Source organism: Podarcis muralis, chromosome 8 (genome assembly GCF_964188315.1).
Source record: "Podarcis muralis chromosome 8, rPodMur119.hap1.1, whole genome shotgun sequence".
In the NCBI taxonomy this organism is placed as follows: domain Eukaryota; kingdom Metazoa; phylum Chordata; class Lepidosauria; order Squamata; family Lacertidae; genus Podarcis; species Podarcis muralis.
The window spans coordinates 2,858,813-2,875,105 of NC_135662.1; the positions used below are offsets into that span (position 1 = coordinate 2,858,813).

At 45.7% G+C, this 16,293-nt stretch overlaps 1 protein-coding gene across 1 annotated transcript in view; it reads right to left on the reverse strand.

Moving 5' to 3' along the window:
- Nucleotides 1-16,293, reverse strand: part of ZC3H3 (zinc finger CCCH-type containing 3) — a 269,723-nt gene that overhangs the window by 92,559 nt on the left and 160,871 nt on the right. Inside the window, exon 5 of the mRNA XM_028736023.2 lies at nucleotides 5,902-6,095. Within this exon, the coding sequence (XP_028591856.2) occupies nucleotides 5,902-6,095 (194 nt within the window). The remainder of the gene's footprint in view (nucleotides 1-5,901; nucleotides 6,096-16,293) is intronic.

Below are 16,293 nucleotides of genomic sequence, written 5' to 3' on the forward strand. Positions count from 1 at the left end.
TGGAGCTCATCACTTAACAACACTGTAGAAATGTCCCAGGTTAGACCTCTAACACCTCCAACTAAATTCATAGAATCAGAGTTGGAAGGGACCCTGTGAGTCATCTAGTCCAACCCGCTGCAATGCAGGAATCTCAGCTAAAGCATCCACGACAGATGGCCGTCCAACCTCCGCTTAAAAACCTCCAAGGAAGGAGAGTCCACCACCTCTCATGGGAGACTGTTCCACCTGGTGAACAGCTCTTACTGCCGCAAAGTTTTTCCAAAAGTTTATCCGAATCTCCTTTAATGTAACTTGAAGTCACTGGTTTGAGACCTAGCCTCCAGAGCCGGAGAAAACAAGCATGCTTCCTCCTCCATGTGACCTTGAGATATTTGAAGGTGGCTATCATATCTTAAAAAGCAGAGACATCACCTTGCCAACAAAGGTCCGTATAGTTAAAGCTATGGTTTTCCCAGCAGCGATGTATAGAAGTGAGTGCTGGACCATAAAGAAGGCTGATCGCCGAAGAATGGATGCTTTTGAATTATGGTGCTGGAAGAGACTCTTGAGAGTCCCATGGACTGCAAGAAGATCCAACCTCTCCATTCTGAAGGAAATCAGCCCTGAGTACTCACTGGAAGGACAGATCCTGAAGCTGAGGCTCCAAGACTTTGGCTACCTCATGAGAAGAGAAGACTCCCTGGAAAAGACCCTGATGTTGGGAAAGATGGAGGGCACAAGGAGAAGGGGACGACAGAGGACGAGATGGTGGGACAGTGTTCTCGAAGCTATGAACATGAGTTTGACCAAACTGCGGGAGGCAGTGGAAGACAGGAGGGCCTGGCGTGCTCTGGTCCAGGGGGCCATGAAGAGTCGGACACGACTAAACGGCAACAAACAACATCATATCTCCTCCCAGTCTCCTTTTCCCCCAGGCTAAATATACCCAGCTCCTTCAACCAAGCACCTAGGAAAACAGAAAGCTGCCTTATACCAAATCAGATCATTGGTCCATTTAGCCCGTCTAGCCCAGTACTGCCTACACTGACTGGCAGCAATATGGCTCTCCAGGGTTTTGGACCTGGAGATGTCGGGAATTGATCTTGGGAACTGTTGCACAAAGAGCAAATACTGTACCGCCGAGCTACACCTTTTCCCCCAAAGCAACAAGGCTGAGAAATGTCCGATCCCACCCCGACTGACAGCTGCTTCCACTCAGAGCAGGCAGCACTAGGCTAAATGGAGCCATGGGTTCGACTCAGCGTAAGGCCTCAGCTTCACGATCAGAAGAACTTTCTGACAGCAAGAGCTGTCTGACAGTGGGACAGACTCCTTCAGAGGGGAATGGACTCTCCTTCCTTGCAGGTTTCTAAGCAGAAGTTAGATGCCCATCTGCCAGGGATGCTTCAGCTGTGATTTCTGTATTGCAATGGGTTGGACCAGATGACTGTTTTGGTCCTTTTCAACTCTGTGATTCTACGGATGCCTCAGGTGTCAGTGCCGGGCCTGGAAAAATTGCACAGATATATGCTGAAAATAAGGGACGCGGGTGACGCTGTGGGTTAAACCACAGAGCCTACGACTTGCCGATCAGAAGGTCGGCGGTTCGAATCCCCGCAATGGGGTGAGCTCCTGTTGCTTGGTCCCTGCTCCTGCCCACCTAGCAGTTCGAAAGGACGTCAAAGTGCAAGTAGATAAATAGGTACCGCTCTGGCAAGAAGGGAGACGGCGTTTCCGTGTGCTGCTCTGGTTTGCCAGAAGCGGCTTAGTCATGCTGGCCACATGACCCGGAAGCTGTACACCGGCTCCCTCGGCCAATAAAGCGAGATGAGCGCCGCAACCCCAGAGTCGGTCATGACTGGACCTAATGGTCAGGGGTCCCTTTACCTTTATGCTGAAAACAGGCAATACCTGTAAGATGGTGACAGGGGGTCCTAGCGAACGAGGGAAATGGGCTCCTTAGAGATGAATTTTTTCCCAGGCTGCTGAGTCACCACGCCATAATTTGAGACGGTCCTCCCTTCCTCCCTCGAGCCCCCACCCGCCTGCTTGCTAAGAGGAAAGGAGCCAGGTACGATAAACAAGAGATGGAAGCTGGCGCACACCTGGGGCCTGCTGATTATGGTGTAATCAGATTTGAAATGCTTCTGCAGAGCTCCTGGAAAAGGCACCCCGATTTCACAGCCACGCAGGCCAAGGTGAAGGGAAATCTTTGGGATCGATTGGTGTCCAAATTAAGTATGGGGCAGGGGGGAGGGAATCGATCTCCATCTAATTCCGCCACTGCCCCCCAATCCACCCTGAAAAGCAACCCAGATGGAAATAAACTTTTTTATTTTAAAAAAAACACTGAAGCAAATGAAACGTTTAATAGGGACAGGAGCGGCCGAAGCAGAAGATGATCATAAAGAAGAGGATTAGCAAGGATGCAACAATCCAGTCTGCAGAAGGACTGGGCAGGGCAGGGAGAAGGGAGGCAGGGGGGGGGCAGAAAGGGGGGGATAGAAAGCAGCCCCCTGACAAAGAGGGAGCTGTTCCTGAGCTCCTCTTCAGCGGCACTGTGCTCCTCTCCACCGCTGCCCCCCCTCACTGCATCCCCCTACCTTGGCAGATAAAAAGCGTGAGAGAGGAAATTGAGAGTGGGAAATCAGGGCTGAGCTGGAGGGGGGGGACGGAGAGAACTGCTTAGGGCACCTCATCTCAGCAGGTGAGGGGGGTGGAGATTTAGCTTAAACCGTGGATTAACTCACTGGGTGCTGCGGATGGGGGGGCACATTTTTAAAGTGTGCCGATAATAGCAGAGTGGGAGATTCAGGAGCTGCACGCCGGGGGGGGGGGGCGTGAGCAAAGAGAGAGTTTGCAGAGTTGATGAAACACGCTTTCCGGGGAATCGGTCTCCCCGGAGCCTTAAGAAGAAAGCTGGAGGAGGAACCTTGAGTTGGGAACCTTGAGTAGAGTATTTTTAACCTGTATTTTAAATTGTATCCCACCCCCATTATGTTTTCATTGTAAATTTACTGGTGTTAGCCGCCCTGAGCCTGGCTCTGGCCGGGCAGGGTGGGGTATAAATAAATAAATATTGTTATTATCAATATAAGATAATTAGGAAATTCTAGGAAGTAATAAACTAGGTCTAGGGATTAAAAAAAAGTTCTAGTATAGTGAACATTATGGATTGGAACATAAAGCAAAGATAAGGAGTTTGTAATTGAAAGAAGGTATTTGTGTTATAAATATGAAGTTTGAAATTGTTAAATATGTGATACAATGAAATTCAGATTGAGGGGTGTCGAGGAAGTCATTTAGCAATGTAATATACCCAGGATACAAGAAGAAAGAATTATTATTTTTTTCTTTTGGTTATTTTTGTTGTTGTGTTAAGTGTAATGTTTTTCTTTTGTGTTAATGTCTATGTTCTATAAGAGAAAATTAATATTTTTGGGGAAATTATTATTATTATTATTATTATTATTATTATTATTATTATTATTATTATTGACATGAACAAGAAGACTCCTGTCCAGGTTGAGAAGAAAGCTGCTCTTCCCATGATACTCAGTGGCCTCTTTCATGTTGCTGCTTCTGTGCAGGAGTGTAGGTCTGTTCTGAAGAAAGAGACACCCTTAAGTCTGCCAGCAGGACACTGTAACTTACTAACATGAAGCTCCAAACAGGCAGACCCTGAGCAATGGACCTCAGTTCTTCTAACGCAAGAAGAGCCTGGTGGATCAGGCCAAGGGCCCCTCAAGCCCAACATCCTGTCCTCGCAGCAGCCAACCAGGTGTCCCAGGAGGAAACCCACAAATAGGACCAGAGAGGGCTACCGAAGGAGCTGCCATCCGCTTGCCCTTTTGCCTGCCCCATCCCCATATAACGGGACCCAAAGGGGTGTGTTAGCTTGTAAGATCAGCGTCTTCACTTGCTTAGCCATGAGTAGAACCCGCTGTGCCTTCCAACCTTACTTTGCCTAAGCATTGCACTGATCTGAACATTAAAGGTTTTGGAAGAAAATGTACTCAGGTGTTTGTCACTCATGCTGGTAGCTTCAAGAACACTGTCCAGCCATCTCGTCCTCTGTCATCCCCTTCTCCTTGTGCCCTTCATCTTTCTCAACATCAGGGTCTTTTCCAGGGAGTCTTCTCTTCTCATGAGGTAGCCAAAGTCTTGGAGCCTCAGCTTCAGGATCTGTCCTTCCAGTGAGCACTCAGGGCCGATTTCCTTCAGAATGGAGAGGATTGATCTTCTTGCAGTCCATGGGACTCTCAAGAGTCTCCTCCAGCACCATAATTCAAAAGCATCCATTCTTCGGCGATCAGCCTTCTTTATGGTCCAGCTCTCATGTGAAAAACAGCTAAGGGCCAGGACATGGATGTGCCTTCACAAAATGTTTGGGGTGGAGGGTTAAAACTGCATCCATTTTTTAAATATATCTTTGGTTCAATATGAGACGCGGGTGGCGCTGTGGGTAAAAGCCTCAGCGCCTAGGGCTTGCCAATCGACAGGTTGGCGGTTCGAATCCCCACGACAGGGTGAGCTCCCGTTGCTCGGTCCCAGCGCCTGCCAACCTAGCAGTTCGAAAGCACCCCCGGGTGCAAGTAGATAAATAGGGACCGCTTACTGGCGGGAAGGTAAACGGCGTTCCGTGTGCTGCGCTGGCTCGCCAGATGCAGCTTGTCACGCTGGCCACGTGACCCGGAAGTGTCTCCGGACAGCGCTGGCCCCCGGCCTCTTGAGTGAGATGGGCGCACAACCCCAGAGTCTGTCAAGACTGGCCCGTACGGGCAGGGGTACCTTTACCTTTACCTTTTTGGTCCAATATATGGAGGAGTTAACGTTGTTCACACTCGACCTGAGCCTTGGCCAACAAATTTCTGTCCAGATAAAAAAAGATCTAAATACTGCTTTTAAAACATGCATAGACCTGCGCTCTGGAGAACTTCCAGGGGGAAGAAGCTGCCATAAAGGAGAGGCCATTATCAAGGCCATCTCTCTGTGATGTCTGAACTTAGGAACTGGCGGCACAGTTTTAGACGTCTGGGAAATGCTAGAGAGGTATTAACAGATAACTACCAACCTGGTTATTGAATTGGATTTATAGCACTCCTCACTCCCGAGTACAATATACCTGGGTTTTTATGGATGGGTTCTTAAGAGTGTGGTGCATTCCACACAGTGCTAGGGAACGGATGGGACACCGACAGAGAAATGTTTGAATAAATGCTATGGTCCGTTTCCTTGCTCTTGAACTTAAAAGGGAAAAGCTAACACATGAACTAGATCTCTGTTTTCCTGTTAGCTATTTTTCACGTGAGAGCTGGACCATAAAGAAGGCTGATCGCCGAAGAATGGATGCTTTTGAATTCTGGTGCTGGAGGAGACTCTTGAGAGTCCCATGGACTGCAAGAAGATCAAACCCATCCATTCTGAAGGAAATCGGCCCTGAGTGCTCACTGGAAGGACAGATCCTGAAGCTGAGGCTCCAGTACTTTGGCCACCTCATGAGGAGAGAAGACTCCCTGGAAAAGACCCTGATGTTGGGAAAGATGGAGGGCACAAGGAGAAGGGGACGACAGAGGACGAGATGGCTGGACAGTGTTCTCGAAGCTATCAGCGTGAGTTTGACCAAACTGCAGGAGGCAGTGGAAGACAGGAGGGCCTGGCGTGCTCTGATCCATGGGGTCACGAAGAGTCGGACATGACTAAACGACTAAACAACAACAAAAGCAAACCTCAGCTCTGAGATGATTGAACTTGATAACAAAAAGGACCATTATGGAAACCCAAGCCACACTTAGCAGAACGAAGATAGTTGGCATCTGGGACGATGTTACAGTGTCAGCTGCCTCCCACTCCAACTGGGAGCAGCTTTGCCCTCACATGTGCCAGTATCCAAGACCAGGAAGCTGTCCCATAGCCTACCTGCTCTGGTGTGGCTCCTGCTAGCAACTTCACCGCTCCTGGCCGGAGAGCTGGACGTTTTGGCAAGCTTGTTAGCGGACACCCTGTACATGACTCCTCCGATGCAGCGCAGATCTTTGTTCCTCCAGTGGTGCTGCAAAGCCTGGAACTTGCTCCCTGTGGGAGAGTGGCGGGTGCTATTCAGTACCAGAGACCTGCAAAGACAAAAGAATACACTCAAGGTAAGCAACTGGGACCTTTGCTCACAGCCTGCCATGTTCTTTTAGGACTATCCAACAGGGTTATCCAACAGAAACAAGAGTTTAAATGCTAGCAGGGTTGTTATTCCAATGTGCTATTCTGAAAAGTGGTCTGCCTGACCTGTCCCTGGCATTTCCTTCCACTTGTCTCAAACAACTGAAGCAGAAAAATATCCAGGGTTTACTCCAGACTCACCCAAGCCTCTGCAATGAGCATGCATTCTGGGACAGAAGCAAACTCAACAGCGTTTTGCTTGCGCTGCTTGATTTGTTCTGCTTCCAGGAGCCAGGCTTCCAAGAGAGGTAGAACTTTTCTAGACCAGCAATGTCCACTTGGACCGGCAGCAGCTCCCAAAGGCCTCTGCAGCCCTCCCCTGCCCCTAAGTCCCTTCAAAGCACTACACACACACACACACTCTCTCTCTCTGCAAACATTTCAATGACTGTGCAAGTTAAGTCAGTATTACCACCAGACTGCACGTAGGGGAAGGGGATGGGATGTGGAGCAGAGCATCTCTACTTATATTTTCCCACTGGAACTTTTGCATTACCTAAGTTGATTAGGAGCAAGGAATTGATGCTGACTGCAAATAAATATCTGGCAACCTTGGAAGTTTCCAAGTTTTTAGGTTCACGCAATACAAGTAAAATAAGCACGCTAAACTGGATCATTCTCTAGGACATTGGGAAATTCTCCAATGCAAACAATTTTCTTGTGCAAAATTACCCCAATTTGTATCGGGAAAATTCTTCAGAAATCTTCAATTCAACCTTTTCTGGAAAACCCACATCCCAGGGAAGGGAGCAGATGAGAGATGAGGGCTTGTTAAAGTCCATGGCAGAAGCAAGAGGATTAGACAAATCGTTGGATGATAAAACTATCAGTGGCTACAAGTCATGATGGATATGTTCTCCATCTTATCAGAGGCAGAATCACAAGTGGAAAGAGCACTGTCGCACTCAGATCCTGCTTGCAAGCTTCCACTGTGGACTAGAAACTTGTTTTCTTCTTTTAACATGAAATTTCCTTGCCAAATTCCGGGTCCTCCGGGCAACTCTGCCAAGACGCAGCTTGCTGCATGGGCTGATTCCGCATCTGTAACTCTTCCCACTCACATTTTGAGTTCTGCATATCCACCATTAGGCCAGCAGCCATTCCAACCAAATCAAATCTGCTCCAGTATCAGCTGCCTTAACTATTTAGCGCTAATCCAAACAGTAATTTGTTTATGCAAATGAGAGATCTAATTTTGAATTAGCACAAAACTATGGCTCATAATGCTATTAGCTGAAACTATATAAACCGCGGCATTGACTGAAGAATGGGTGTAAATTAGGGAGCTGCTCTCCTATCAGCAGAAAGCAAAAGCCGGAGGAGCATTACCTTTAAATGAAGGCAAGAGCGGCACACAAAAAGGGGGAATTGCAAAATGTAATCATTGCATTTATTAGTGCTTAGCATGACAAGTTTATTCTAATATGGTTGTTGCCATTGGCTACCGGCCTTGATGTATTGTGCCTGAGAGTTCCCACAGATGGGGCAAGAAGAAAGTTGGTCCGTTAACCGGTTTGCGCAAAGCAATCAAGGAAGGAGGAGGAAGAAGACTTGGGTGCTCACAGCATCTTTAAGCATCTCTGCTGTATAGCCTGATCAAAAGGCTATTCCGTGAGAGGTCGGAGTGAAACAATATAAATTGAAAGCTTTTGCAGATGACTTAGTTTTGACATTACAGGAGCCAGAACCCAGTACAAAAAGAGTTCTAGAACTTATAGCAGAGTTTGGTCGGGTGGCGGGATTTAAGTTGAACAAACAAAAGACTAAGGTTCTGACCAAGAATTTGACATCTACAGAAACAGAGGGGTTCCAGAGAGAAACAGAATTAAATGTGGTTAAAAAAGTGAAATACCTAGGGATTTATTTGTCTTCCAAAAACTTGAATTTATTTAGAGATAACTATGAAAAATGTTGGTTGGAAATCAAAAAGGATTTAGAAATTTGGTCAAGACTGAAACTTTCCTTGTTAGGTAGAATTGCAGCTATAAAGATGAATGTATTGCCGAAAATGTTATTTTTGTTCCAAACCCTACAGATCGTGGACAGAGTGGAATGTTTCGGAAAATGGCAGAAGGAAATATCTAGGTTTGTCTGGCAGGGCAAAAAGCCTCGAATAAAGTTTAAAATACTAACTGACTCGAAAGAAAGAGGAGGGTTTGCCCTGCCGGACTTGAGGTTATATTATGAAGCTGCAGCCTTCTGCTGGTTGAAGGATTGGTTCTTGCTAGAAAACACTGATGTCCTAGATCTGGAAGGTTTTGATAATGCTTTTGGTTGGCATGCATATTTATGGTATGACAAGGTTAAAGTTCACAAATTGTTCAAAAACCATATTGTCAGAAAAGCAATTTTTGCAGTCTGGATGAAATATAAAGATTTATTAGAGAGTAAAACCCCGAGGTGGCTATCACCGATGGAGGCCAAGGCTCGAAAAAGGCCCAATATGGAGGCCTATTGGCCAAAATATTGGGAAATAATTGAAAAAATTGGAGATAACTGGAAGCTGCAGAGCCAGGACAAACTAAAAAATAAGGTGAGAGACTGGTTACATTATGCTCAAATTCAAGAGGTTTTTAAAATGGATAAAAAAGTTGGTTTCCAAGTGGAAAAATCGAAATTAGAGATGGAACTGTTAGAACCAAAGACTAAGATACTCTCTAGAATGTACAACTTGCTGCTTAAATGGAATACACAGGATGAGACAGTTAAATCTGCCATGATAAAATGGGCACAGGATGTTGGACATAACATTTTGTTTGAAGACTGGGAAAGGTTATGGAACACCGGAATAAAATTCACGGCATGTAGTGCCCTGAAAGAAAATATTTTGAAAATGATATACCGGTGGTACATGACCCCAGTCAAGCTAGCTAAGATATATCACCTGTCTGATAATAAATGTTGGAAATGTAAGGAGGCAGAAGGGACATTTTTTCATCTCTGGTGGACCTGCCCAAAAGTGAAGGCTTTCTGGGAAATGATTTATAATGAACTGAAAAAGGTATTTAGGTATACCTTCCCTAAGAAACCAGAGGCCTTCCTGCTGGGCATGGTGGACCAGAAAGTGTTAAAGAAAGACAGAACGTTGTTTATGTATGCCAGTACAGCAGCAAGAATACTCATCGCAAAGAACTGGAAGACACAAGATTTACCCACGTTGGAGGAATGGCAGACGCAGTTGATGGACTACATGGAATTAGCTGAAATGACCGGCAGAATCCGAGATTTGGATGAGGAATCGGTTGAGGCGGACTGGAAAAAATTTAAAGACTATTTGCAAAAATATTATAAGTTGTATGAACCCTAAGATAGTGCATGTTATTGGAAATGTTATGCTTTAGCAAATATGATTAAGCAAATGGCAAAATAAGTGATAAAAGAGAAAAGAAGATAAAGTGAACCAAACATATTATGTTTATTTTAAAGGTATCAAATTCGAGATATAATATATTGAATACGGATACATAATAATTGAAAGTGGTAACAAGGTTTGAAATAAGGTAACAAATTGCTGATATTATTGTTACAAAGAATGCAGATCCGGAAGGTGTGGGGAAGCACAATGGTTTTTTTTTCTTTTCTCTTTTTCTTTTGTTAAAAAAATCAGAAAATTGTTTCTTGTATTTGATTTATTCTGTATTGTTTGGAATGCACAAAATTATGAAAAGAAACACAATAAAAAAAAAATTTTTTTTTTTTTTAAAAGGCTATTCCGTGAAACATCGTCGGGGGGACGGGACCCATGTATTTATATCAAAGCGCTTATCTGACCTAGGAAAAAAGGACTCTGCGTGGATTCAGGTGTAGCAGACATTTGGAAATAAGACACCAAAAATCTGATTGCAGGGACACAGTGAAACTATTCCTATTTTTCCCCAGGCATTTAAAATTGGGCTGTCGCAACGGACGCCACTGTTGCTCCTGTATGCTTCACTGTGAACTGAGGTCCTACACACCCTTGTGGTAGAAAAGAGATTGTAGCATGTATTAGTCCGTAAAAAGCAAGCCACCAGCAAGGTCTCCCCAAACATATTTCTAGGAGTCAATCTTTAGCGCATGGCTGAATGGCTCTGAGGTGTTTGGAACAAGGAGCTTCATTTGGCATTCAAAGCCCTAAATTGTGTGATTGGCAGCCAGTGCAGTTGGACCAGGATCGGTGTAATATGCTCAAACTGACTTGAGCAACCTGGCCACTGAGTTCTGCACCGGCTGAAGTTTCCGAACTGTGCTCAGAGGCAGCCCCACATATAATGCATTGCAGTAATCTAACTTAGAGGTTACCAGAGCACAGACAACAGAAGTTAACACATCTGAAGAAGTTAACACATCTGAAGAAGTGTGCATGCACACGAAAGCTCATACCAAGAACTAACTTAGTTGGTCTTTAAGGTGCTACTGGAAGGAATTTTTTTTTTCTTCTCTGTCCAGATAGGGATGCAGCTGGGCCACCAGCAAAAGCTGATGGAAGGCCCTCTGGGCCACTGAGGCCACCTGAGCCTCAAGAGACAGCAAAGGATCCAGGAGGACCCCCAAGCTATGAACCTGCTCCTTCAGAGGAAGTGTAGCCCCATCAAGAGCAGGCAACGGCCCCAACAAAAAAGGAACGGCAAGACAAACTGTTAGAGTATATTGAACTGGCTAGATTAACAGAGGGAATTAGCGATCACACTAGACAAGAGTTTCAAAAAGCCTGGGGGAAATGCAGAGAATACTTCACAAAACAGTGCCCTAAAATACATACCTGGACTTGTTTCAATTAATGTCCGCAGGAGACTTTGTGGATATTTAAGTTATAATTAGAAAAATCTTAATAATTATTCAGAAAGGAAACAGCTTATAAAAAGTAAATAAGGAGGCTAGACACAGGATAAAGGAAGTCTTTTATTTGGTTGGTTGTATTGTTGTATTGTAGCCTTATGAGGCTTTGCCCTCGGGTGGGAAAAAGTATTGCACCCGGGAGAGGGGAGTCAACAGACACTCAAGGAACAGTTTCGGAGAAAAAGCTTTATTTCTACCATCCATGAACTGGTAGAAGGAGCAAGTGTGATAGATTCACAAAACAAGCACGAGTTCACAGCCATTTGCACAGAGTATATATTCCCCTTCCAGTTCCCTCCCCTTTCTCCTCCTCTTCAGGAGTCCTGCCCCATGAGTTCCTCTGAGCATGAACAGAAAGCTCCTGTCTTGGGACTCTTTTGGACTGTTGGCGCCCTTCCCAGGAGAGGATGAGAAGCCAAAGGGGGTCGAGGAGCCTTGCGGTTCAGCATGTTCAAAGATGTTGCAACTGAATGAGATAAGATTCAGTTCTCAGGCCTGCTCTGACAGAGTCTATTCATTAGCCTTTTTCTCTTGTACTGATAAAAGTAACATTTTGCCTATGCACAGCATCTTGTGAGAAAAGCAGAGGAAAACTTTAGCTGTGGATTTTTTAGAAGACAGAAAAGGAATTTTGGACAGTTTTGAGGCCTGGGATGATTATTGGGGGGGGGGGTGACTTCGGGCCTAGGTGGGGCCACCTGGCCTCACCTCCTTCCTTATGTTATGCTCATTGTATGTTATGTTCACGTTTAATGAGGGTGGATTTCTGTACTGGCTTATGTTATGTAGTAAATAAAATTTCCAATAACAATTTATTAAAAACAGGAAGAGCAGGCCACCTCCCATCCACCTGGTCTAAGGAACTGCCCCCTAACAATGCATCGGTGTTATCTGGACTGAGCTTCTGGTTCTGGTTCTCATCCAGTCCATTATCGGGGCAAGACGTCGGTCCAGCTCTTCCACTGCCTAACCTGCAGATGTAAAGGACAAGCAGAGCTGTGTGGCATCAGCAATGTTGCTGACAACGTACTCCAAAGCTCCGGATAACCCCACTCAGCGGTTTCATGTGGATGTTAAACAGCATGGGGGAGAAAACTGAACCCTGAGGAACCCCACACTGAAGGCTCCACGAGGTTGAAGAGCATCACCCTCTGGAAATGAGCATCCGAGTAGGACCAGAAGCACTGCAAATATTTTATAAATTTATTAAATTCATTTATAAGTAAATAACTTTCCGGCATTTGTTTGGAGGAGGGAAAGCATGATTAGACAAAATGGATTGGCAGCTACAGTTGCAACTAGTAAATTGCTGTTCAGCGAACTGCTATGAGTTGTGTTGATTGCCTTAAGACCTGTGCTGTTTTTTGAACTCTATGTGTTATTTTAATCTTAAATGACTTTGTTGAAAACCATCCTTGCAGCTCCTGGCAAGGACAGTATATTTTTGTGTTTAGTCATTTAGTCGTGTCCGACTCTTCATGACCCCCTGGACCAGAGCACGCCAGGCACTCCTGTCTTCCACTGCCTCCCGCAGTTTGGTCAAACTCATGCTGGTCGCTTCGAGAACACTGTCCCACCATCTCGTCCTCCGTCGTCCCCTTCTCTTTGTGCCCTCCATCTTTCCCAACATCAGGGTCTTTTCCAGGGAGTCTTCTCTTCTCATGAGGTGGCCAAAGTACTGGAGCCTCAGCTTCAGGATCTGTCCTTCCAGTGAGCACGCAGGGCTGATTTCCTTCAGAATGGATGGGTTTGATCTTCTTGCAGCCCATGGGACTCTCAAGAGTCTCTTCCAGCACCATAATTCAAAAGCATCAATTCTTCAGCGATCAGCCTTCTTTATGGTCCAGCTCTCACTTCCATACATCACTACTGGGAAAACCATAGCTTTAACTATACGGACCTTTGTCGGCAAGGTGATGTCTCTGCTTTTTAAGATATGATAGCCATCTTCAAATATCTCAAGGTCTGTCACATGGAGGAGGAAGCATGCATACGGACCTTTGTTGGCAAGGTGACTATATGGACCTTTGTCGGCAAGCCTTCTTTATGGTCCAGCTCTCACTTCCATACAGTATATAGGACAGTACAGTGGTACCTCGGGTTACATACGCTTCAGGTTACATACGCTTCAGGTTACAGACTCTGCTAACTCGGCAATAGTACCTCGGGTTAAGAACTTTGCTTCAGGATGAGAACAGAAATCGTGCTCCAACGGCATGGCAGCAGCGGGAGGCCCCATTAGCTAAAGTGGTGCTTCAGGTTAAGAACAGTTTCAGGTTAAGAACGGACCTCCGGAACGAATTAAGTACTTAACCCGAGGTACCACTGTATATAGATCACCCAAATAAGCGAAACAAAGGCAAGGCACCCACCCTCTCCCGTCCAAGGCACGTCCATCCCCTTTCTGTCTCTTGTGTCCCATTCCTTTGCAGATTAGATGTCTTGCACTCCAATTGCACTCTGCTTCTGTTTGCGTTAGAGACTGCTGAGCTTTACTACTTCGGCCTCTAATCCAGACACCTGCGCTCAGCGGTTTTCCTAAACATTTCCGAATGAAGACTCATTAACGCCAGCCACCCCGAGGTGGTTGCTGCAACCGCTTCTCCTTGCTTAGCGCACGCTGAAAGGTAAAAAGGCTGCCTGTTCTGTTGAAAGCTCCATCTGGTAGGGCTCCAACACACCACAGCTGTGATTAAAACTGAACAAGGCAGGGAAGCCGCTCTTTTTTATATCGGGAGCTGCCGCTGCAGGCATGAAAACCAAACCACAGGTTAGAGAGAGATCAAACAGCAAGCGAGAAACGTCGAGGAAACAGATCGCATCCTGGCCAAAGAACAAAAGCGGCTATATTCCATTCTGACCACAGTTGCCATGGTCTAACTGGTGTGGAAATAAATGTGGTCGCCTTATTGTAGTGGTGCCCAAGCACTCTCAGTGATGATGGGGTTTTTCTGGGTCAGACAAAAGGTCCACTTAACCCTGTTTTCCACTACGGCCAACCAGGTGCTGTCGAGACCACATAACACCGGTCATGAAAGACCTACATTGGCTCCCAGTACATTTCCGAGCACAATTCAAAGTGTTGGTGCTGACCTTTAAAGCCCTAAACGGCCTCGGCCCAGTAGACTTGAAGGAGCGTCTCCACCCCCATCGTTCAGCCCGGACACTGAGGTCCAGTGCCGAGGGCCTTTTGGCGGTTCCCTTGCTGCGAGAAGCCAAGTTACAGGGAACCAGGCAAAGGGCCTTCTCGGTGGTGGCACCCGCCCTGTGGAACACCCTCCCATCAGATGTCAAGGAAATAAACAACTGTCTGATGTTTAGAAGACATCTGAAGGCAGCCCTGTTTCGGGAAGTTTTAAATGACCGATGTTTTAATGCATTTTTAATCTTTTGTTGGAAGCCGCCCAGAGTGGCTGGGGAAACCCAGCCAGATGGGTGGGGTATAAATAATAAATTATTATTATTATTAAAAGGTAAAGGTACCCCTGACCATTAGGTCCAGTTGCGGACAACTCTGGGGTTGCGCACTCATCTCGCTCTATAGGCCGAGGGAGCCAGCGTTTGTCCACAGACAGTTTCCGGGTCATGTGGCCAACGCTGTTTACCTTCCTGCCGGAGTGGTACCTATTTATCTACTTGTACTTGATGTGCTTTTGAACTGCTAGGTGGGCAGGAGCTGGGACTGAACAACAGGAGCTCACCCCGTCGTGGGGATTCAAACTGCTGACCTTCCGATCGGCAGGCCCCAGGCTCTGTGGTTTAGACCACAGCACCACCCGCATCCCTGTTGTTGTTGTTGTTGTTGTTGTTGTTGTTATTATTATTATTATTATTATTATTATTATTATTATTCCCCCAATTACAGCATAAATGCAAGAACCCTCCCCTTTAGGGGGAAATGCCTTAGCTCAGTAGTAAATCATCTGCATTGCAAGCCAAAGGCCTCAGGTTCAATCCCTGATCTCCAGGTATGAATAGAATAATATAATCATAGAATTTGTAGAGTTGGAAGAGACCGTGAGGGTCATCTAGTCCACCCCCCTGAAATGAAGGAATCTTTTGCCCAACGTGGGGCTCAAACACATGACCCTGAGATTGGGAGTCTCATGCTCTACTGACTGAGCCACAGAGAGAGACTCCTTCTTGAAATCCTGGAGAGCAGCTCATATGTTTGCTCTCTGTATGTTTGCTCAGCTGGCAGATACTGTTTTTCTCTCTCTAAATGCTGGACTATTATTAACTTGTTGGTCGCTTTTTTGAAAAATGAATTATGCAAAGTGACAATCGAAAATCACAACAGACTCTTTGGGGTGCTGAGACGAGTACTGTGACATTTAAAAGGTTATGTTGGTATTTTATGTTTCTAAAATGAGTAAATGGGAGTCCACCGCCAGCGCAAAAATAAATAAATCTAAATGCTTATCAAAAAGACCTGCTGTGCCTTCTGATCCCATACTTGCCTGTTACTGCTTTAAGCCAGAAGAGGGAAGACTCACTTGATCAGTACACAGAAGGCTGTACTTATTTCAGAGAGGAGCAAAATGTTTAACTGCTACTGGTCTTGCGATTCCTAGATTACTTGCTTTTTGTGGCAAATGCTCACAATTTGGAGAACAATCCTACGCAACCTCCATTTTTGCTAGGGGTGTTGTTGGTGTGGTTTTTTTGCTTCGGCTGGGGAGGGCGGGATCGGGATATAAATAAATAAATAAATTATTATTATTATTATTATTATTATTATTGGTGGAGGGGGTGCGTCTGTCCTGGAGACTACTGTCTACCCCAGTGGTGTCCAAACTTTTTTCAAAGAGGGCCAGATTTGATGAAGGGCCGTGTTGTTGAACAAGTTGTTGACCTTTTTTTAGGATTTTACCCCAAAGCTGTTGAGCTTCTCTTAGAGTTGGAGTCGTTGAGTTTCTTTTTTTTTAGGATTGAAGTTGGTGAGGTTTTTTTAGGATTTTACCCCAGGAAATAAACTGCCACAGGGATTGGATTAAACTGACCAGCGGGCCGGATTAGGCCCCCGAAATGGACTTTGGACATGCCTGGTCTACCCCCTGCCGCCCCCAAGCACAGATCTACCACTAGCAGATTTCCAAAATGGAGTATTACAGAAGCGGGATAAGGACAGGAAACGAATTCCCCAAGAGGCGCCACAATCTGGCCTCTGAACTATGCCATTCTGGAGTTAGCATAGCTAATCCCTCGCCAAGCAGAAATTCATAGGTGGGGAAATTTTAAAAAAATAAAGAACCGTTGGGGTGGGAAGATCTCCTACCA